This window comes from Macrobrachium nipponense, chromosome 19, assembly GCF_015104395.2.
Source record: "Macrobrachium nipponense isolate FS-2020 chromosome 19, ASM1510439v2, whole genome shotgun sequence".
NCBI lineage: Eukaryota > Metazoa > Arthropoda > Malacostraca > Decapoda > Palaemonidae > Macrobrachium > Macrobrachium nipponense.
This window is the reverse complement of record NC_061088.1, coordinates 55,757,874-55,781,105: the sequence shown is the minus strand read 5'-3', so window position 1 is coordinate 55,781,105 and position 23,232 is coordinate 55,757,874. Positions and strand designations below refer to the sequence as shown.

General features: G+C 37.1%; 1 protein-coding gene across 1 annotated transcript in view; it reads right to left on the bottom strand.

Annotated features, from left to right (window-relative positions):
- LOC135217133 (CCR4-NOT transcription complex subunit 10-A-like) overlaps window positions 1-23,232 on the bottom strand; it is a gene marked incomplete in the record, with an annotated part of 352,258 nt that overhangs the window by 222,803 nt on the left and 106,223 nt on the right. Inside the window, 3 exon segments of the mRNA XM_064252844.1 lie at window positions 18,639-18,790; window positions 21,593-21,699; window positions 22,110-22,362. Coding sequence (XP_064108914.1) covers window positions 18,639-18,790; window positions 21,593-21,699; window positions 22,110-22,362 — 512 coding nt within the window.

Here is a 23,232-nt window from a genome sequence, read left to right as displayed (position 1 = left end):
TTTCATAAATTCACCATAAATCGAGGATATTGGTCTAGAGACTTCAATATGTTTTAAAATGAAGATAAATGATTGAATATTACTAAGACTGTAAGATTTTATGTTATAAATTCGTTTTTTTACCTTTTCGGTTGAGTCAAGTTTGACCGATCGTAGTTTTTTTTTTTTTCTACTTCTCGTACTTTATATGCGAAATATTTCAAAAAATGATAAATCTACAACCTTCCAATATTTTTTGTTATATTGTGCATGTTTTTGCGCACATTTCCATATATAAACCTTTAAAAAAGCGGAATATTAAAATCGACAAATATTAGGAAGAAATGTGACCTAGCGCGTTTCCGCAGATTTTCGGCCGAAAATCGTCGCGCGGGGAGGGGAAAAAATTATTTTTTTCAAAAATTCACCCATAAATCGAGATATTGTTCTAGAGACTTGCAATATGTTTTAAAAATGAAGATAAATGATGAATATTACTAGACTGTAATTTTTATGTTATAATGCGTTTTTACCTTTTCGTTGAGTCAAAAGTTGACCCGATCGTAAGTTTTTTTTCGTACTTATCGTACTTTATATGCAAATATTTCAAAATGATAAATGCTTCCACCTTCCAATATTTTTTGTTATAATTGTGCATGTTTTTGCGCACATTTCCATATATAAAACTATAAAATAAGCGTAATATGAAAAGGCACAAATATTAGGAGAATGTGACCTACGCGTTTTCCGAGATTTTCGGCCGAGAATCGGCGCGCGGACGGAATAAAAATATTTTTTTCAAATATTCACCATAAATAGAGATATTGTTCTAGAGACTTGCAATATGTTTTAAAATGAAGATAAATGATTGAATATTACTAGACTGTAAGTAATTTGCTTACCCCCCCAAAAAATATTTATATATATATATATATATATATATATATATATATATATATATATATATATATATATACGTATATATATAATTTTTTTTATAGTAAAATATATATATTACATTCTTCGATTCTGGTACCAATACATAAATAAAAGGAATGCAGGTGACACTTCTCTTTTCGCATACAATGAAATGTCTTATTATTATTTTATCATGCACACATTCAGATATATAAAAAATTGTAATAAATATAAAACTAAAATATAAAATAAATGCAGAATACTCATCGTAATCCTGACTCTTCGTTCTATTCTTGTTTTCTCCCTCCTCCATTGAAGAGTCTTGCATTTTTTTCCTCTCGACATGACGAGGTACAGGTGGAGGAGGGAGACGCGCAGCCCTTACGGCCGCTGGGATAGGGCGCGTTCCGTGCGCCCTCCCTTGACCGCCGCTGAGTCGCACTCCAATACAAGACCACACTGTGGTATTTGCGGTCACACTCCCCGAACCTGCATAGAGCTATCTTGCAGGTGCGACAGAAGAACCGGGTGTCTCTCCTTCTGCATTCATATGGCACACCCGGCACCGTTTCTGCCTGCGCCCTTCTAGGAGATCCAGTGTGTGATCCCCTGGCATTAGCCGACACGGAGGGTCCACTACCGACGAGAAGGGGCGCGGGGTGGGGGTGGGGGCGTCAGCAGGGGCGGCGGCAGCATGGGGGTGGGCGTCAGCAGCAGGGGCGGCGGCAGCGGGGCGGCGGCAGCAGGGGCGTCGGCAGAAGGATGACCGAAGTTGGCACCCCGAAGGTACTGCCCTTTCCTCTATGGTAGATCTACAGCTCGGGGCAGGGGGGCAGACATGGAAGGCCACTCATTGGGATCAAAGTTGATGAGGGCTTCCCCGGCTGCCTCAAGGAACTGTAAGTGGCTCATCCTCCGTAGATCGGGACCGTAGTACCCACAGTAGAGTACGTAGGCATTTTGGAGGGCCAACTGAAGGATGTATTTGAGGAGCTTCTGTGTCCACCTTCTGGTTCTCCTGGCGAAGGGATAATATTGGATGAGTTGATCAAAGAGATCAACTCCTCCCATGTGCCTATTGTAGTGCCCAATGACGGTAGGGCGCTCAACACGAAACTGCTCATACACAACTCGGCCCTGTCGACGCGTCTTCTTCCGCTGCACGATCTCCTCTTGGAAACAGGGTTCATGGCTCGTCCGTAATCATGGGGACGGAGGTCGGACACCCTTCCAACAGATGACGAAGACAGCTACCCTTCCGCCGACCACTGGTGTTCTCTCCTTCTTGCCAGATGTTGCTGATGGCTAGTGGCGGTACCTCTTGAAGGGAACTTTCGGGGCCCCAAGCAAACCAACCGAAAGGGTACCACTGACTGTGAACACCTGCATCATTACAGTTCCTGGGCCAGGGATACCGAGGATTATAATAATTATCCATAAACAGGTGGTATCCCTGGTTACGGAAACGATCCACAAGCTCGAAAACAGTGTCAAGCATCGTGGAGAAGACCCCGGAATACACCGAAAAGTCCACGACGTAGCCAGTGTTGGCCTCGGTAATAAAAAAAAATTTCACGCCATATTTCTTCGGCTTCTTGGGGTTATACACTTTGATGCTTAGACGTCCTTTGTAAGGCATCATCCCCTCATCTAAAGAAAGGTTCTTTCCAGGAATCACGAGAGTTTTACAGCGTTCACGAATATATTCCAACACTGGGCGCACTAAAATGAGGCGATCAGAGTTATTCCGGGGTATGGCCCTTCGGTTGAAGGCGTTAAAATATCTGTCCAACGCCAGGAAAGTATCACGGGGCATAATGCCGGGCACATAGGGCGTACATAAAAGAAAATTACGCCTCCAATACATCCTGACGTCGGCAGCAGGAATCAATCCAAAAAAAACGTGGAGCCCCAAAAAATGCGCCATGTCAGGGAGGTCGCAGCCTCGCCAGTGATAAGATAATGTCGTGCGTAGTTCATCACGGCAATACCTGGCGTAGTCCACCGTCTCTGCTACCAGGTACTCCAGCAATTCCCGGCGTAAGGAAAAGCTGAACAAAACCCAGAGCAGTCAGGGGAACAGGTACGGTGAGGCCAGGATTTGCCGTAAATGGATGCATGGTAGGTGGTGTGGGGTCCTCTGTCCACCCATCGTCGCTCTCGGACGACCCTAGGCTAGCACGACTATCCGACCTTCTACGTGCCCCCTGCGCGCGCGCGCGGGCACGAGCGGGCGGGCACTGATTTCCCACACGAACCCCCCTCACTGGCCCATCTCCCTCACTCAAGCCTTCGCTTTCCGTATCATCATCGCCAACAAACTTGATCCTAAATCATCGTCCTCCCCCTCCTCAGATTCCCCCTCATAAGCACTATAACTACTAAATTCTAGTTCACTTTCGGGATGTGACCCTCGAACGGACATGGGGGCAAATAATCCTCGTCATCACTATGATCGGGAGCTAATGTCCTCGTCACTGGATGACCAACCCCAGCCATCAAAATGAGGACTTGCCAAATGCTCTCGATCGAGCTCCGATAAATAATCGTCAATGTCTCTTGGTTTGAGCCCTCCCAAAATTCCTACGAATGCCCCTAAGGATGGCACGATGCTTCCTTGGGGTTACTAAACGGCGAAAGAATGAGACACATTCGAAGCACTTTCATCGACACGGTGGTCGCACAGAACGGCGTTGAGGAGCGAGGTCAGGTTGGGTGCTGGGTCCTTCGCCAGCATCCAAGTCCAAAACTCTTCTAACACGATCCCTTCCGACGGGTAAAACGCGCCTTTCGCGTGTCATACGACGGTCAGACATCTCTATGAACGTTCTGTACCAACACAAATGTTCAAAGTCTCGCACAAGCTCAGTCAAACACGATTGCGGCAAAAGATCGCTGACGGATGATGCTACGATGATGCTGGCTGGAGCTAGAAGGAAGGATTCCGCGCATGCACTTTGGGTCGCGCTGAATCAACAAAACAATGGCCGTTGATCCGTGATCTCCCAGCATCCCCCAAGGCGCGCGTGATTCAAAAGTTTTCGGCTGGTAGGCCTATAAGTATTTTTCCGCGAATTTTAAAAAAAACTTTTTTGAGTCGACGTATGGTACGTCCAATCGGCATACGGGAGACATTTTGACTCGACGTTTAATACGTCCAATCGGCGTAAGAGGGTTATGAACAACTCCTATCTACCTCTCTCTTTCTTACTGAGATGAGAGAATTTTTATGGTACATGTATAGATTTGTTAAGAAAACCCCCGTGCCAGCACATAAAATAAAATACAATAAAATAAAATAAATACAAAAACATAAATATAATCGTCAAAAACAGCATCCAAACCCCTGAAGATGATAAATACAAACTGTCATCACAAATCGGATCACAAGGTATGGAAGACCACGTGAAACCGAAGGGACACACAAAGGGAACGCTCTAATGGCGGCTCGGAGCCACCGCCTCGTGATGCGACGACTCCTAAAAACCTAAATAATAAGGGCACGAAGGCCAAAAAACACTTCCTAAATAGTGTCAACACTTAAAGCAATACTTAACTTGGATGCAGATGGAGACTGACCATCCAAAACGAAAGAAAAAACCAAAATAGCAAAAAACACAAGAGAGCAAAGAAAAAACGCGTGCGTCTCGTGTACGGCTATCTGAAGGAATGCCGGCACCATCCGCTACCTACGCGGTGGTAGGTAGTGAGCCGTACGACGGCTCCCCTTTTCTTAATGGTTTTTGATGTAGGAGAGGCTAATTGGAGAGGGTGCCGTGGTAGTGGTTGTCACTCGCCCCAGAACTATACCGACACCTTTTAATGAAGGTGAGCGAGCCAGAATATTCTGGCATGTCCAATTTAGCAGTTCTCTGGTATTATAGCAATATTTTACCTTAGAAATGGTGCTGTAGGAACCTATTTCACGGAGCAACACGGCCGAGCCCAGAAAATAATAATAAAAATAATAACACTAATAAAGATAATAATATACATAACTGTAATTAAAAAAGGATGCATATATACTAAAATCTAAAAATTCTTTTCGGACGTCCTTCTTTTTAACTCCACCAGAAGCTCAAAGTCCAGAGCAGTCATATATGTCAAGTAATGTGACAAAAGAGGAGTGTTGCCATTAGCAATAGATTATGTTTACATAATTCTCTCTCTCTCTCTCTCTCTCTCTCTCTCTGTCTCCATACGTATGTAGTAATCTTCACACTCTCCTATATTTTTACCAACCATTTATTTCTTTTATAAGGGTAATATATTAAGCTAACTTTTAAATGAAATCACAGTAACTTTAATTTCATTTATTAGTTAGCTTAATACTTATATAAAGACAACTCTCTCTCTCTCTCTCTCTCTCTCTCTCTCTCTCTCTCTCTCTCTCTCTCTCTCTCTCTCTCTCTCTCTCTCTCTTTCAGTTAGTGGTAGATAATTTTTAATTGATTTAATTTTACCCCTATTGTCTAGAATTATAAAATAGCTGTTCTAAAACATAGACAAATAACTAAGAGTTGTATTAGTCCAAATAAAAAGCACTGTGTGTTCATGAAAAGGAATTTCAGAACAGAGAAAGAGAGAGAAAAAAGAATTTCTTGAAAGAAAAGTGGTTGAGAAGACTTTTAAGGGTAATGTATTAAGCTAACTTTTATATGAAATTACAGCAACTTTAATTTCACCTAGAAGTTAGCTTAATACTTAGGGAGCATGATTAGGGTCATATTTAGTATTCAAACTCTAGAAGTAAGGTGGCCTGCGGTTAACAGCGGAATTGCTTAACAGCGAATCGGTTTTACGGCTGTCCTCAAAAATATTCATTAAAAAAATAAGACATTTTAAGGTATTTTTATGTCTAACAAAGTTCATACATTTGTAGAAATGCTGTTCAGACCATAAAGGTTATGCAAATGATATTAACAAATTTTTATGGAGTTATTACATAGGTATTAGGGTAAAATACAGTAGAGCCTCGGTTCTCGACGATAATTTGTTCCAGAAGGAGCGTCGAAATTCGATTATTTCGAGAACTGAATCAAGTTTTCCCATAAGAAATAACTGAAATTGGATTAATCCGTTCTTGACCATTAATTATTACCCTAACCTTGCCTTTTTATACAATACATTACATGTAAATTACAACTAAATAAGTTAAAAGTTAAATAAATATCATGTTAAACGTGTATTTATAATTTTAAATGTATAATATACAGTATAAAAGAAAACTAGCCTGCGTCCAACCGATTGTTGACCAAGCGCCATAGGCTACCTAGGTAAATAGTAAGTAGAACGTAGTGTAGTGGGTAGGCATAAAATGTGTTGCTAACATAATAAAAACATTGAAAAGCAAGTCTAATTATTACAGTAAATTAATAAACTATTAAATTTAAAACCAATTTATATTTATCAAAAACTTGCAATAATTTGCCTACGGTAAGTCGGCATTTAAGGAAACAAACCATAGCGCAGCCCTGGTGGTTTATATCGGGACTATGGTAGTAAACAAACCATATCTCGCTATAAGCCTAGAAAAGTTTACATTCGATATTAATTTATGGTAAATCTTTTACGGAGTCGACTGCAATACTGTATACAAATTCGCTTGAAAATTATCTTTCAGTAAATGTAATGTTATGATACTAACAATTTTGTTTCATAAATGTCTTTATAAAAAAGGTGCGTCTTTTACGGCAAATTGTCCAGTATCAGGGCTGGTTTCAAGCTTATTAGACTTTGACAATTATTATGGTACTGCATGGTACATATATACGTACGTATAAATAAAAGAATCTTCTTAATGTCTTTAATTACTATACCATTACGTACCAGCATCTCTTGAGTTTAATATCAAGCTAACCTCTTTTTTTTTTTTTTTTTTTTTTCTTTTTTTACGCTTATAAACGAAGCATACAGATTGCGTTCGTTACCACGCACGCGTTGCATATGAAAACTGTGTCACTACCAGACCTCATACGTAAACATTGACGTCTTTTTACAGCAGACATAAAAGAATCGTCTTAATTTCTACAATTATTCTATACCATAGCGGCTTCTCTGATTAAGCTAAGGCTAACCTCCTCTTTACCAGCAAGCTTAACAAAGATTAAGATTGCATTCGCTACCGAACGGCACACGTTACGTATGTGACAGTGGTTTCACTACCAAATCTCACACGTAAACAATGACGTATTTTCACAGTAAACATAAAAGAATCTACTTAATTTCTATAATTAATGTATACTGTAGCGGATTCTGAGTTAACCTAAGGCTAACTCTTCTTTACCGGCATGCTTAAAAAGCTTAGATTGCGTTGCTACCGAACCGAACATGTTACGTAACTGGTTTCACTACCAAATCTTACACGTAAACATTGACGTATTACAGTACAACATAAAAGATTCTTCTTAATTTCTTAATTACTACGCACTTAATATGGCATAGTGGCTTCTCTGATAAAAGCTATGACTAACTTCTTCTTTACCGGCAAGCTTAACAAGCTTTAAGATTGCATTCGCTACCGAACCGCACATGTAACCTACGTACGTAACATTGCCTTCACTCCCAACCTAACACTTATTTACGCATTGCATTTGCTACTATTTGCTACTGAAACGCACGCCTCAAGTGTGAACATGGTTTTAGAATACATATGTCTACGCTTGAAAAAAAAATCAAGCAAGGGTGCTTGATTAAATCTTTTTTTTCGCTTATCACTTTCATGCAGAGGAGAGGATAAACGAAACTTCAGGTTTATTTTGGAGTTGGAAATGATGGAAACATTTTGAAGAAGGAAAACGCGAGATGCCATGTAAACATTTTTCCATTATTTCAGAGATTAACAATAGCAAAAGGTTTTAATAGATAGCCAGTAGTAATGTTGGGACCCATGATGAATCAAAAGGTAACTGTGTATAGAGTTGATACCACCGAAAAGCAAACGAAATGCGCGCAAGGTGTACAAGACACGACACGTTTTGAATTTTTTTGTCAAACATTAGTTGCGGACCTTTTAAAACAATTGGCTGAGTGGGTTCGTCACCAGTGTTACCAACCGTTTTGCTAAATTATGCTAGTCGGTCCAAGCAAGAATTTATGCCAAATATGGTGCAATTTTGTGCCAGAATTATGATATTAATCTATCATTATCTCATTTCTCTAATACATTTGAGCTAAAACAACGATGTAATGGAAATTTAAAACATTTATATATTAGGTGAAATGATACAAAGTGACGAACAGACAATATTATAACTAATAATTTGATGATCTTTACATGCTAGGAAACTCGTAATAAAACACCATTTTTCTTTAATAGAACACATACGCAATCACTAGTACACTATTTGATATGCAATCACTATTATACTATTTGACAAATGCGTGAAGATCACACATACAAATGTGAAGAAAAACAAATTTTACTTATTACTGCATCATTATCATGCCACTCAGAACCATTTTTCTTTAACAGGTCACATAAACAATTAATAAATACTTGAAATGTGTGAAAATTACTTCCAATATAACTGTTATTTACTGATATTTACTGAAAAATTAAAACTAAAAAAAAGGTAAACAAACAAACCAGTCTCCACTCAAGAAGAAAAACATACGTACTTATTACTTGATCATTATCATGCCACTGAAACACTATTTTTCTTTAACAGATCACATACACAATGAATAAATACTTGAAAATTGTGTGAAAATCACTTCAGACATAATTAAAATTTTGATAACTACTGAAAAAAATAAAACTTAAAAAAGGAAAAAAAGTAATTCTTTACTCATGAAGAAAAAACATTATTAACACTTTACTGATCGTTTGTCATGCCACTGTGGGTATTTATTTATATTCACAAAATTTAACATTCCTTAGTTGGGTTCAAACTTAGCAATTAACTCATTTGTTAGTGCTGCTTTTGAGGCAATTTCACTTGAAGATACATTCACTATAGCTGTGTATGAAATTGAGGAATTTTCTGCATTTTATTTAAAATTTTAGTAAAATTACATTCTAAAATTGTACTAGAACCCAAGTGTGAAAGAAATTATGCTAAGCTCCAATTCTTGGGTCAAATTATGCTAAAAAACATGAAATTATGCTACATTTGGTAGCACTGGATGACGCCAACTAGCGGCGGCTGGCGGAAACAGTTTTGTTTACAAACATCATATGGTCGTGGGTCGGAAACTGGTTTTTTGGTTGAAAACAGATACAAAGTTTATTGGAAATTTAGTGGCGAAATCCGATTATGTCGAGTTCTAATACGGTCGTGAACCGGGTCTCTACTGTATATGCCTCTGACGCTGTTCTATGCCAAAAATATCGAGTTACATAAGTGCAAATTTAGCTTTGCATGTGTCGATTTATAAACGTTCATGCTTTTATGTTTAAAATATGTAAGAAAATGTATTACGTATAGGGTATTTTTATTTCTGCACAGAAATATGATTACAAAGGCAGCTTTTGAAACTGCCCTTCACATTATCAGAGATGATGTTTTTTCATGTTCTTTCTTGTGAGCCGCCGCCTGCCGCTCTTCCGAAAATATAGTTAAAAAAAGTGCAACTTTAGCGATTGATGTGTCAATTTTATAAATGTTCATGCTTTTATGTTTAAAATGTGTATGAAAATGTATTACGTATAGGGTATTTTTATTTCTGCGCAGTAATATGATACTAAGGCAACTTTTAAAACTGCCCTTCACGTTATAAATATGATGTTTTTTCCTGTTCGTTCTTGTAAGCCGCCACCTGCCGCTCTTCCGAAAAAATAGAGTAAAAAAGAGTGCTAATTTAGCAATCAACGTGTCGATTTTATAAATTCTCATGCTTTTATGTTTAAAATGTGTATGAAAATATACTACGTATAGGGTAATTTTATTTTTGTACATAAATATGATAAAACTTAAAGCAGCTTTTGTAACTATCCTCCACGTTGTCAGAGGATGTTTTTTCATGTTCATTCTTGTCCGCCACTGTTCCGAAAATGCATGGTGTTATTTTATTAATTTGGGAGCTAATTATAACTCATTTTGTCAATGAAACCTCAGCTTTTTGTTCTAAGTTTTCATGCATTTATGTTTAAAATGTGTATTATAAAATACTACGGCAAATCTAAGCTAGTATTCCGTGGTGCAGCCAATGTTTTGGTTTGAAATCTGCTGATGGCGAATATGAGTTTGTTTCACCATATTTAATACAATTCTGAGCGAATTTACTTACTTCTAGTTATCATAAACGAATATCAAGATATTTGACTTATATGAGACAAGGTTATTTTTCCTTATACGACGTGTTTTTAGGTGGAAATATGAATTGAATATGTCTCGTTGTGATTGTGAATTAATTTTTTTTTTCGTAAACAGATTATGTTGGCGGCATGTTTATTGCATAAAAAAATTACTTGATTCCGTTTGCAATTTTCCTTTATATCATCGCAATAGGAACTTTATGTTATTTATTTTATATCAGCGTGGAACCAACAGTAAAATGTGTTCTTTCAGGCATAGTAGTTCTGATTAAAATTATTTTATCTCGATTTTATCTATGGTTGTGTTTGATGGCATATGTTTACTGGAAATTTAACCTTGTTGCTGATGCACAATAATAGTCATTAGCAGCTTGAACAGTTTTCTCAGCTTCAGTCATAAGTAGGTTTAAATGTAACAGTATATTTCCCGATTGATCTTTTATCTATATTGATCTTTGACCTATAGTGAATAAAGTTATTGCATTAAAGATATCTCAGTTCTATTCTACATAACGTCATTTATAACAACTACGGTAATAGTGTACTATAGTACGATGATTGAAATACAAGCCAAACGGATGTTGTTATCCAATTTGGTTGTACTTAGAAAAAAAAATTGTTTCTCGTTCAGTTGTTCATGTCGGTACACGTTTACGCAACGAGTATAACATTAAAACCATACTTTCATCATTCTCTTTTGCTCTTTTTAAACTTATTTAACTAGAAGAGGGGATAAAGTTAGACTATTGTAATTTGGTGTCTCATAAAATCGGATTATCGTAAGACGAATTATGTAACTTGAACACTACAGCTACCTGTACACTGTATAAAACCTTATTATATCTTTACATACTCTACACACCCAAAGGATTAAAGCTAGGCTTTTTTCACTTTACAGTATTTATAATACTATAATGTACTGTACAGTACTACTGTACTGTAAATTCTATAGTACTATACTGCATAAATATAATTTTACTTAATGCGCCATTGCGGGATTACGGTGCCGCTTGACTGTTTTAGGGCGCTGTTAACCCTTTAACGCCAATTGGACGTATTAAACGTCGATATAAATTGTCTGTTGCGTGCCAATTGGACGTATATACGTCGATATAAAAAAAAATTTTTTTTAATTCGTGGAAAAATAGTTATAGGCCTACTAGACGAAAACTTTTGAATCACGCACCTTGGGGGATGCTGGGAGCTCACGGATCAAGGCGTTGTTTTGTTTACAATCATTACCCTGGCGCGGAAGCGCAAATTTCTTTCTCCTCGCACTAAAACGCATCAGCGACACATCTCAGAAATTATTTTGTCACTTTGACATAATTTTTGGACCATTTCATATTAGCAGTTACATGGAGTATTATATATGAAAATGTGTGCAATTTCATGTAGAATACAACAAAAAATAACTTATGGTTGTAGCTTTTATCAGTTTTGAAATATTTTCATATAAATAATCATAAGTGCCAAAATTTCAACCTTCCGTCAACTTTGACTCTACCGAAATGGTAGAAAAACGCAATTGTAAGTTAAAACTCTTATATTCAGGTAATATTCAATCATTAACCTTCATTTTGCAACAAATTGGAAGTCTCTAGCACAATATTTTGATTTATGGTGAATTTATGAAAAAAACTTTTTCCTTACGTCCTCGCGGTAGCTCTTCCAATAAAATCACAAACTTTTTCGTCCGATTGTCGTAATGTTTGCACCATTTTAAATTAGCCGTTACATAAAGTTTTATATATGGAAATGTGCGCAATTTCATGTAGAATACAAAAAAAACCCACGGTTGTAGCTTTTATCAGTTTTAAAATATTTTCATATAAATAACGATAAGTGCCAAAATTTCAACCTTCGGTCAAATTTGACTCTACCGAAATGGTCGAAAAACGCAATTGTAAGATAAAACTCTTACATTCTAGTAATATTCAATCATTTACCTTTATTTTGCAACAAATTGGAAGTCTCTACCACAATATTTTGATTTATGGTGAATTTATAAAAAAAAAAAATTTTTTCCTTATGTCCGTGCGGCAACTCTTCCGAAAATAATCAGAAATTTTTTCGTCCGATTGTCGTAATGTTTGCACCATTTTAAATTAGCCATTACATAAAGTTTTATAAATGAAAATGTGCGCAATTTCCTGTAAAATACAACAAAAAACAACCCATGGTTGTAGCTTCTATCAGTTTTGACAAATTTTCATATAAATAACGATAAATAGAAAAAATTCGTCCTTCAGTCAAATTTAACTCTACTGAAATGGCCGAAAACTCCAATTTTAAGCTACAACACTTACAGTCTAGTAATATTCAATCAATTACCTTCATTTGGCAACAAACAGGAAGTCTCTAGCACAATATTTCGATTTATGGTGAATTTTTGAAAATAACTTTTTTTCCTCCGCGCCTTACGAATTCATGCATCATATTGTGATAATATTTTCTCTGTGTTGCTTTGATCGTTTTACAATTTGTTATATACCAAAATCATCGCAAGTTAGTGCACAATACAACGAAAAAATAATTAACTCATTAGCTTAAACGTTTTGCTCACAGCTCGATTTGTATACAATTATATATGAAAATTTTTTTCGCGCCATCATATATTCCAATATTTATATATGATAATGATATTTTTTTTCATTTCTGATGGTTGCATACTAATCTTCAGGCAATGACAAAAAAGGAGCCAAAAATGAAATCTTAATCTTGAAAATTAAGCTTGCCGTGATTTTTTGAAAAAAACTTTTTTTCCGCTCCGGTGCTCACTCGCGAACGCCGCCGGCATACGGGAGACACTTTCGGAAATACCAGCTCGGCGTCTAAGGGTTAAAGTATTCATAAGATCTTGTTCAATACTAGATGTTTTCCCCATATATTTGATGGGGCATTTCAATCATCTAACTCTCTTATTAAATCTTAAGGCATGTCTTGGTGGTTTGTAGTTGATACAGTAATTTTCCAACTTTCTGCCAAATTTCGTTAATTGGAAAGCTGTACGTTATGGTTTAGACTGTTCCCTTCATTTTTTATATTTAATTGGCTTTATTCCTAAATTTATAGTAACTACCCAAGTTACCTTCCAGACAGCCATTCATACCTAAAATTGTTCGTAAGTTGGTGTTTAATTTGTAGAGTATAATTTTTTTTATGTTTACATTCCCAAGATAACTTGAGTCGTAGACTATGCGATATTCACTGCATTTTTAAATCATGCAATATCATAAAGAATTATTTTGGATGCTTAAAATGTAAAAAAGAAGGAAATAAAATTTAGATTCATGCAATATCCAAAATTTTGTATTTTTTCCATGCTGACAAAGAAATGAACTTGGGCGAGAATTTCTCAAGAGCAGTGTCTGACACTGAAAATTCAAAAAGCAAGCAATGTACACTGCCATCTATGAATAAAAATGCATACTAAATGCTTCCTATGGGGAGAAAAATATAAAAAATACAAATTCATCAAAGAATAAGTTAAATAGGAAAGATGGAAATAAGAATATTCTATTCATTCACTCATATCTTATCGCACCATTGTTCTACCCATTGGAGTGCTGTGTCGTTTGCTGTTCTTAGATCCATGTCCAAACAAGTGGGCCCTAGTGGGCAGCTACACAAGATGATTCATTTTTTGGATTGGTTCCCTGCAGGGGCATTCAGGAAAACAATATTCTATGAGTATGAACAAGTATTCTCATGGTTGTAAGAATGCATGGTACTTAATCACAAGAATTACAGGCAGCCCAGGGTTACCATCGGTGTCAGCTAGCGGCATTTCATTTTTACGGCGCTTGTTAAATATATTCAAAACTGGGTTTTACCCTCCGTAGGGTTTATATCGCCGTTGTCTGGTTATCGGTGGCTTAGGCTAAATGCCAAGACCGACTCATAAAATACAAACATAACAAATATGCATCTTTTCCTTGGCTCTTTTAAAAAGTTATCCTTTACTTCACTGTATCCAATAATATTGTATGTACTCTAATATCACCAATTGCATTATAAAATTGTATTATAAGATACAAACAAACCGATCATGTTTTGGTTTGGAAAAATCAGCTGAGGGCAGAGGTCATATTATTTTGCTGTATTTAACTCAATTCAAAGCGATTTTCTTGCTTCTATTCAGCGTAAATTAATCCCTAGAAACTCTATTTATACACAAGGTTTTTTTTTTTAATAGATGGCACATAACGAATATCCATCTTTTCTTTGGCTCCATTAAAAAGTTGTGCTTTACTTCACTGTATCCAAAAATACTATGTAGTTTCAAATTACTACGTATAGTATTATAAAATACAAACAAAGCGATCTACGTTTTGGTTTGGAAAAATCAGCTGAGGGCAGAGACAGGGTCATTATAATACAATATTTACTTATTTATCTGTTATTGACATGAAAACAACAGTAAAATGTTTTCTTTCATGGCCAGTATTTTTTATTAAAATACTTTTTTCTCCACTATTATTTGCAGTAAAGTTGCATCCATGTTGCTGATGCACAATAATTTAAAGTCAATAGCAGTGCGAACATTTTGTTTTCTCAGCTTCAGCTACAACTGCAGCTTAAACTTAATAGAACTATATTTCCTTGCCAATATTTTCTCCATACCAAATAAAGGTATAATGAAAAATTATTTAAGTCCGGTTCTACTTAATCAAAATCATTTTTACCATAACTACAGTAACTTTATACTACTGCCCGATGGCTAAAATGCAAGCAAAACATTATTATCAGATTTGGTTTGGTTGTAGCAAAACAACTGTTATTGTTCAGTTATTTATGGCTGCAGCGTTTAAGCAACGATTATAACATTACTAATGATACTTTTATCATTCTCATTCGTTTTTTTAACTTAACTAGGAGATATGATAAATAAAGAGATTGGGAAAACGTTGGCAGTCTGAGTAAGGTGACTTTCTCTCTCTCTCATACAAGGCCAAGATTTACCAGTAAGTTCATTGAAGCTGGCATTAAAAATTTGTAGAACTACTATGCAGACCTACTTTATGATTAAGCAAAATTCATCATTAAAAAGTCCAGGGCACCGTAAGGTAGATTGTGGCGCCCGTAGACTTTTGAATTTTGGTTAGAGGCAATTTTTGCTTAGCATCAGGTGCCCAGGAATGAAATCCCTGCTGTTAACTAGGGCTGCCTCTACTTGAGATAATCAGAGGAAGAGTTAAGGACAGGTCCTTCTGCTTCCTTGTACGTATTTGGTTCTTTGCAAAAATTCTTACTAGCAGAAAAGGTGTATGGAGCAAAATTTGAGCTTATGGGTGGCAAAGGGGAGCGCTCTAAACACAATTTTAACTTGGACCCTATCTTTTTAAATCTCCAAATGTTCGTAGTTCCTTGCTGGACGAGTGGTTTTTGCGCTCGGCTGCCAATCTGGTGGTCCGAGGTTCAATTCCCGGCTTGGCCAAAGCGGAATCAGAGGAATTTATTTCTGGTGATGGAAATTTAGGTCCCGTTGCTAGGTGACCAATTGGTTCCTAGCCACGTAAAACTATCTAATCCTTCGGGCCAGCCAAATGTTCGCTACATGAATGCTCCTAAGTAGCATGGTGACTTTGCTCAGTTTTGGAATATCATCTCCAAGGAAGCAAGACTTCAAAAGATTATAAAGTGTTTTCTAAACAAAGTAATTTTTTGGATAATTCTATGTTTTTGAAGAATCAGTAACAATAATTCTCCAGACCTCCAATAAACTTACTTTCTGCTGTTACTGGGTTGAAGATCTTGGAATGTGGATGTTTACTGAATCAGTAATGAAATTTGTTATATATTTAGTGGTTTGATCCCACTGTCTTGGATCATATTCCTTATACCTCAATACCAGAACTTCAAAAGAGGAAGAAATGGTTTCTTCCTTGCAATTCCAGCTAAGATAGTCCCAGCAACAACTATGAGACTTAACATGTAACACTTTTTATAAATGATCTCCATGTCCATTGAACAGAGATACAGGACTCCATCAACAATCACAAAGCAAATCCTAGAGGAAAAAGATTTAACTTGCTAACTCTTTTTGCTTTGGCTGAAACCTACCAAAAGGATTAGTTTGGAGTTAAACCCTTTAAAAAGGCTCCTTTTAAGGGTTCACAAGGGGGTCTCATCAAGTCTCAGTATCAGAACTTAATTCCAACTCACCTTTCTTGGATTAGGGTTTGGCTATAAATGCTTCAAGTTGAGTTGAATACAGACTTTAGGCCACAGGCCAAGCACTGGGACCTATGAGGTCACTTAACGTTGAAATGGAAATTGGCGGTAAAAGGTTTGACAAGAGTAACAGGAGGAAAACCTCGCAGTTGCACAATGAATCAAGTGTTAGGAGAGGGTGGAAAGTAAATTGAAGAAAGAGAATATGAAAGGAGGTGCAGTAAAAGTAAAATAGTTGCAGCTAGGGGCTGAAGGCACACTGCAAATAACTAAAGTAATGCCTACAGTGCACTGCAAGAGGTCCACTGATGGCATTACCCACCTACATGGTATGAATGCTTTGTCCCCAACAAGAGTGGGTTGAAAATGATATCTCAGGAATCCCTCTCCTGAACTGCTTCTACTTTACTCAGGGGAACAATGTAAGACTACTCTCCTAAGAGACCTGTCTTAACAACAAAGGTACATAATTCTATCTCATATGTAAAGACCAAATTATGCCTCCTGATAGATGAACTGGTGTGCTATGAATGTCAGGACCCTATCCCCAGACACCAGCAACCTCTGAAAGGTTGCCCTCATGATAAAGACAAGATACCTGTCATGTCAATAAATGTGATCATCCAAAGAATGAGCCACAGCAGCCTGAATATATGCCATGGATATGGACTCCAAGGCAAGGAAACTCCCCAACCTGGAAATCAGGTTGCTCATTTCTCCACAACACCATGAGCTAACCTGGAGACCACAGCAACAGACAGCTGGTCAACAGATTAAGCAAGTGGCAGGTATAGATCTGTCCCAGTGTGAGACCACAAGAGCATGGGAGATGGGGAAGTAGCCCGCTTATCAAAATGGCCTACATGGAGACAGCAGACCTGTCAGAGGTACAATGATCACTCATCTACGATCTGGCACCTCGCTCTCCTGCAATGAGGAAGAGGACCCAATTATCCTTGACTTTTGATGCAAGGCCTACAACTTCCCTTTCTTCCTCACACATGGAGGAAGCAAGTCCAGGGATGAGGAAGACATAAATACACTGGAATATGACAATGACAAGGAAGAAGATGAAGAGGAAGAATGGCAAGAATACTTCTTCCTTTCTCCCTGGTTCACTTTTCCGTTCTTTCACTCTATTCAAAGATCTGGTTGAGGCTGAAATGGAAGATGTTAAAACACTTGCCAGAGGGTCTGCTACAAAAACATTACTGCAGCCGGATAGCCCTTTCTTTTGCAGCAAATTAAAAAGCCATGGGAATTGCAGTAACAGCAGCAGACATGTCAGAAGGTCGCCCTTCCTGAAAGTTAAAGAGTAGGCAAAGAGTTTCAGAGGATACTTGAAAGATGACAACTCCTAAGCATCAGCCATTTTCTCACATGACAAGACAAGACATTATATAAAAGGGTTAGCACCACACAAGGAGCTAACCTTCCATAAAGAAGTAAACCCAGGAGTACGTATTAGGAAGAGCAACAGATGCTGAAGGAAGAAAAAGCTGGAGGAGTTCAGCAGCATCACCAGGGGAGTATTAGCCCCTGAAGAAGCTGGCAAATGTCTTCTCCTTCTTCCTCCTACCAAACTTTTCCCATTGTGGAGAGGACCAGGAAGCACACATGTCCCACAGGAAAGTTCAAGTGCCATCTTTCCCCCTACAAAAAGAGAAATACTTATATGGATGTACTGAAAAAGGGTCACGAAGCAGCCACATGATCACCCAAGTACCTCAAACTGGCATTGGTCTTGTTTCTTCTTCATAATGAGAGAAAAATAAGACCATGGTGAAGCAAAGAGAAGCAAATGTATTTGTAAAGCAACAAAGATGGCAAGCTGCTCATCCAGTAAAATGAGTACACAGGGTAGAGTAGATATGCATCTTCTTTATCTGGTGGCCAAAAGAAAGAAAAAATGGCATATCCAACTGCTCATCCTCCATCTCCACCATTTAACTACTTTATTACTAAGTTCAAAGTAGTTAAATCCAGCCTGCACTGAAGGATACTCCTCTTAGGAAGAAATCTAAATATGAGACCAAAGACACATTTAGCATAGCTTTGTAACAAAATATATCTGACAATGTTTCAAACATTAAATTTTTGGCTGAACAGATATTTTTTCTAGTAGAACAAGAAAGAAAAATAAACAAAAAGCTAGGGTTGCAAGTTAAGTGTTCAGAATTATAATGTAAGCATTTCCGATCCAACACTTTTGAGGCATGCTGCACAAAGGAGAGAAGATACAGTTTGTCAATATGTACACTAAAGTTAAAATTAGAATATACATAAACTGATTAAACATACTAACCTGAAGTCTCTGAGGATTCTGTGTCACCTAATATCTGTGTTTCTTGTAAGGCCTTTTGAAGATAAAGACAAGCAACTGTTGGTTTTCCTAAGCCAAGGTGAATTACACCCAGATTATTGTAATACATTACACCTAAGCTAGGACCATATGTACTGAAAAAGAAAAGAATTTACAAATTATATATACAAAGCATAATTACTGGTAGAGAATTCAATTACATTTAACCTTCTATATTTTAACTGACAACCCCTGACATGGGAAATCTTCAATGCAAAGATTTAAAATCTACAGAAGTATTTCAATGTTGTGCAAAGTTCAAATTACCTTCATTATGCATTTTATTCTGAAAGGATTAAGTAAAGTTTTATCACCTGCAAATTCATAACTATTGGCATAGTTTTCTCTGGGGAGACATAATTAAAAGCTCTCTCTTACATTCTGTTGCTACTGCTGTATAAAATATCAGGCAACATGACTGAGAGGAAAGCATGCGTAAATACAATCTAAAGGAATAATCTTTTCCATGCCTAAAAAGGGTACAATATTAAAAACTTCCTGACAGCAAATTTAGAAACACTGACCCTAACCGCACCTGACATCTATTTTTACAAAGGATTTCCTAAAAAAGTGGCATACTCTATTTTCTTTTTTTTTTCCATCAATCAGATCAGTAGTATGTTCTTCGTTGGATGAGTGGTTTTTGCGCTCGCCTACCAATCCGGTGGTCTGAAGTTCGATTCTCAGCGCTCTGCCAATGCAGAATCAGAGGAATTTATTTATGGAGATTAGATATTCATTTCTCAATATAATGTGGTTCGGATCTCACAATAAACTGTAGGTCCTGTTGGTAGGTAACCAATTGGTTCCTAGCCATGTAAAAATATCTAATCCTTTGGGCCAGGCCTAGGAGAGCTGTTAATCAGCTCAGTGGTCTGGTTTAACTAAGATATACTTAACTTAGATCAGTAGTATGCCAATATGTAGGGAGAGCACGCTTCTCAGTTGAGGATAGGGCATATTCATTTCAAATATTGAAACTCATTAGGAATATGCACTGGCCTCATTTTACTGTTCCCTCAATTTCCCTGACTATGATGCCTTCCTTGGCTGACTTCCCCAGTTTTGGATAAGTCTTTTCCTTTATAGCAGTAATATTAGTAGTTACGACCTGGACAATCGACATATGGTCTCTTTGTTTGTTACTTTTTCATAAGTTTTATTTCAACAAAGATCTTTCACATTCAAAATTGATCTCTGATCCCCTTTACCTTGCAAAAGCAACCAGATTCCCTGAACAGCAGGACGGATATGCAGAGGTCCTTTATTCCTCACACTGTTAGACTGTGTAACAGCCTCCCAGAGGATGTCATGCATAAGGCAGCTGTCATTCACGTCTTGGGGGAAGACATGTAGCCTCTCAAAGCTCTGGAATTCTCTGAGATTTGGATCAATAATGGCTGGAACTTTGGATGGGCTTCTGCATTACCAACCAAAAGAATTGTCATGCTGTCCCGAGGTACCTTGTGTCCAGAAACACACTTCGAACCCCTCACAATGAAAGCCTTTGACAACACACACTTAAAAAAAAAAAAAAAAGTTTTGTTACTGTTTAGGACCTGTCTCACACCATAGCTTTCTTGAAAGGCACTAAGATTTACAATGTCAGAAAAAGCTGCATTTGCTTCTTCAATGACTCACTGGTAATCTAATATTACAGAGGTCTTCCTCGTATAAACTGCTGAAACCACGACATGGCAAATGAAGGTAATCTTACAAATATCCTCAGGCCTGCCCTTCTTGACATTTTCAATGATGTGCTAAGCCAGAATCAGGGCAAATGACGTGGGGTTCTGATGACAGTTCTAGCTACACCATGAAACCAACATCTCTATCACCTCTCAGATGGGATGTATTGCACATGTAATTACCTTCACATTCCCAAAAATTTGTGATGTTCACTCCTTGTCCTTCATAGCAGCACTTCAGAATTTCAAACAAGGTCTTTTCGTTGCCTTTGGCCCTGATCACTGATAGACCAACTTCCCACCTGACAGACCATTATTACACAGCAATTATTCTATTTATATGACACTGATTAAACATATAAACTTCATATAGAAAGATTGAATTGAATTGAAAATAGAATTTAAGCCAAAGGTGAAGCACTGGAACCTAGGAGGTCATTCAGCACTGAAACGGAAATTGACAGGAAAAGGTTTGAAAGGTGTAACCAGAGAAAAACCTTAAAGCAATTGCACTATGAATCAATTGTAAGGAGAGGGTGGAAGTAAGATTGAAGAAAGAATATGAAAGGAGGTAGTACAGTAAAAGTAACAAAAGGTGTTGCAGCTGGGGGTCGAAGGGATGCTGCAAAGATCCTTAAATAATGTTTACAGTGACTGCATGAGGTGCACAGATGGTACTAACCCCAATGGGGCAGAGAATGACTGAGCACAGAATGGGTAGGGAATGCCCTCCCTTTGCAGCATAGCAATTATAAGACAGAGCCTCCATTTTACGATGTATGGATTATCAAATCACTCACCAATCACAATTGTAGGATATAGTGCACATATAATTGGTAGAGAAAACAACAGATTGCAATCAACATATACACAGTTCACATCCATAACAAGGATGTCTATATTGTATTTTCATTTTTACAAAATTTCACAATTCCAAAGAATGGATGTACTTATATGATTCTGTGATTTCTGTTTCAGATGTAGAACTTTTGATCATATTCAGCCATTTTTTAAATAAGGGGTTTTGGGGATATAAGATCTTTGTAGTATTGATCATACAAATCATTCATTCAATCCATATAGCCAGCAAGTAAAACCTCAAAATTACAGTTTGTAAAAATATATATATACATTTGGAAGCCTCAATGTTATCCTCAATATATTGAATAAACACAGGAAAAATGTTTTACCACTAGGGATGATACTTACAGACTAGGAGTAGGTATTGCAGCACACTGATTTAGGACTTTAATGGCCTTCCGAAAGTTTCCTCTAAGATACTCTAACTGGCTTTTTAAACTAACAAGTGTTACATTCTGTTGAAAAAAAAGATATAGCATTACGTATACATATTCAATTGCCATCATTTAGATAAATTTATGTTTACAATTTTCAACACTTAATATGAACAGACTTCAATCTTTCATGATAAATGTATTTTAAATTTTTATTATTATATAACTATTAGGTTATTTAACCAAACCCATATTGACAAAAAAGGATTACAACTAAAACAGGTTGCATGACCAAGGTACAAAATCAGTCCAGGATATTCACTTACAAGAATTATAAGCAATTATATGTACATTGTGAGCCTTGCCACCATGTCAAAGGGTAGATGATCACAACAAAATTAAATGAATCACTTTTCATCAATACCTTTAATATAATTTTTTAAACAACAATAGTTCATATATGCTCATAAACAAACAAATAACTTCCTTACCAAAGATTTTCCTGCACTAACTGCATGAGTTACGATTGTTTTTAATTCCTTCTTCGCTACACGTAATGATCTCATCATCAACATAGCCCGTACTCTAAGCTGTTGAAGTTTACCTCGTAACTGTTCTTGGGTGGCACTGCAACGTATTTCATCTGCTGCTGCACTACTACTGCTACTACTACTGCTACTGCTACTACTGCTGCTATTTCCATTAGAACCACTGCCAGTAGAAACACCAGTCTTTTCGGGTGACCTGAAACAAATATGCAATTCAGAAAAGTCTATACTACTATCCTGCAAAAAGACTTCATAAAGCTATGGAACTATAAAATTTAAATATTCAAAAAAAGTATAAAACTAGACTGGTTTTCTACCTTGCACATCATCAACAATGGGGTTTCACTTCTATAGTAGCCACCACAAAGAACAAGGGGGCTAATACCAGGCTCACCAGCAGTGTAGCGAATCTCATTTACACAAAGGTCAAAAAAGCACTCATTGAAACACACAAGTATCACTAGCTAAACATGACCAAAATGGGTCTCAAAAGAAATCACAACTGGGAAAATGCACAAAGGAATTATACAAACAAGTTCAGTGCAATATGTATATATCACTAGCTTGATAAGCAAGTGTGAATAAAATTCCAGCTGGAAAAAAATAGAGTGGGTAGGCTGAGAGAGGTCAGGTCAGGGTAGCATGTCCTGGTACCTGCTTTATTTTTTTGTTTACCATTACCTGCATTATTCTTTTGTTTACCAGTAGTAAGCTGACACATGCAATGTGCAATGGATACTCCACTTTATGAAAAGAAAAGTCCAAATCCTCACAGAAACAACTCAGTTTGTATCTCTGTAGAAACAAAGATTAAATCTATGGTTACCAACTGGAACTTTTTATAAAATTTCTAGGTGTCCAGTCTTCTCTTATAATAACAGCATAAAACACCTTATGCCCAAGCTAAGTTTCTCAACCTCTTGCATTTGATTCTCGAGCCTTTCTGCCTCGCCTCCCTCTGCCCTCTATCAAACTGGCTGAAGCACATGACATCTTTATCACATCATACTTAGCATGATGTCCTGACTATGTCATAATTCGCCTTCACTAAACACTGTTCACTGTT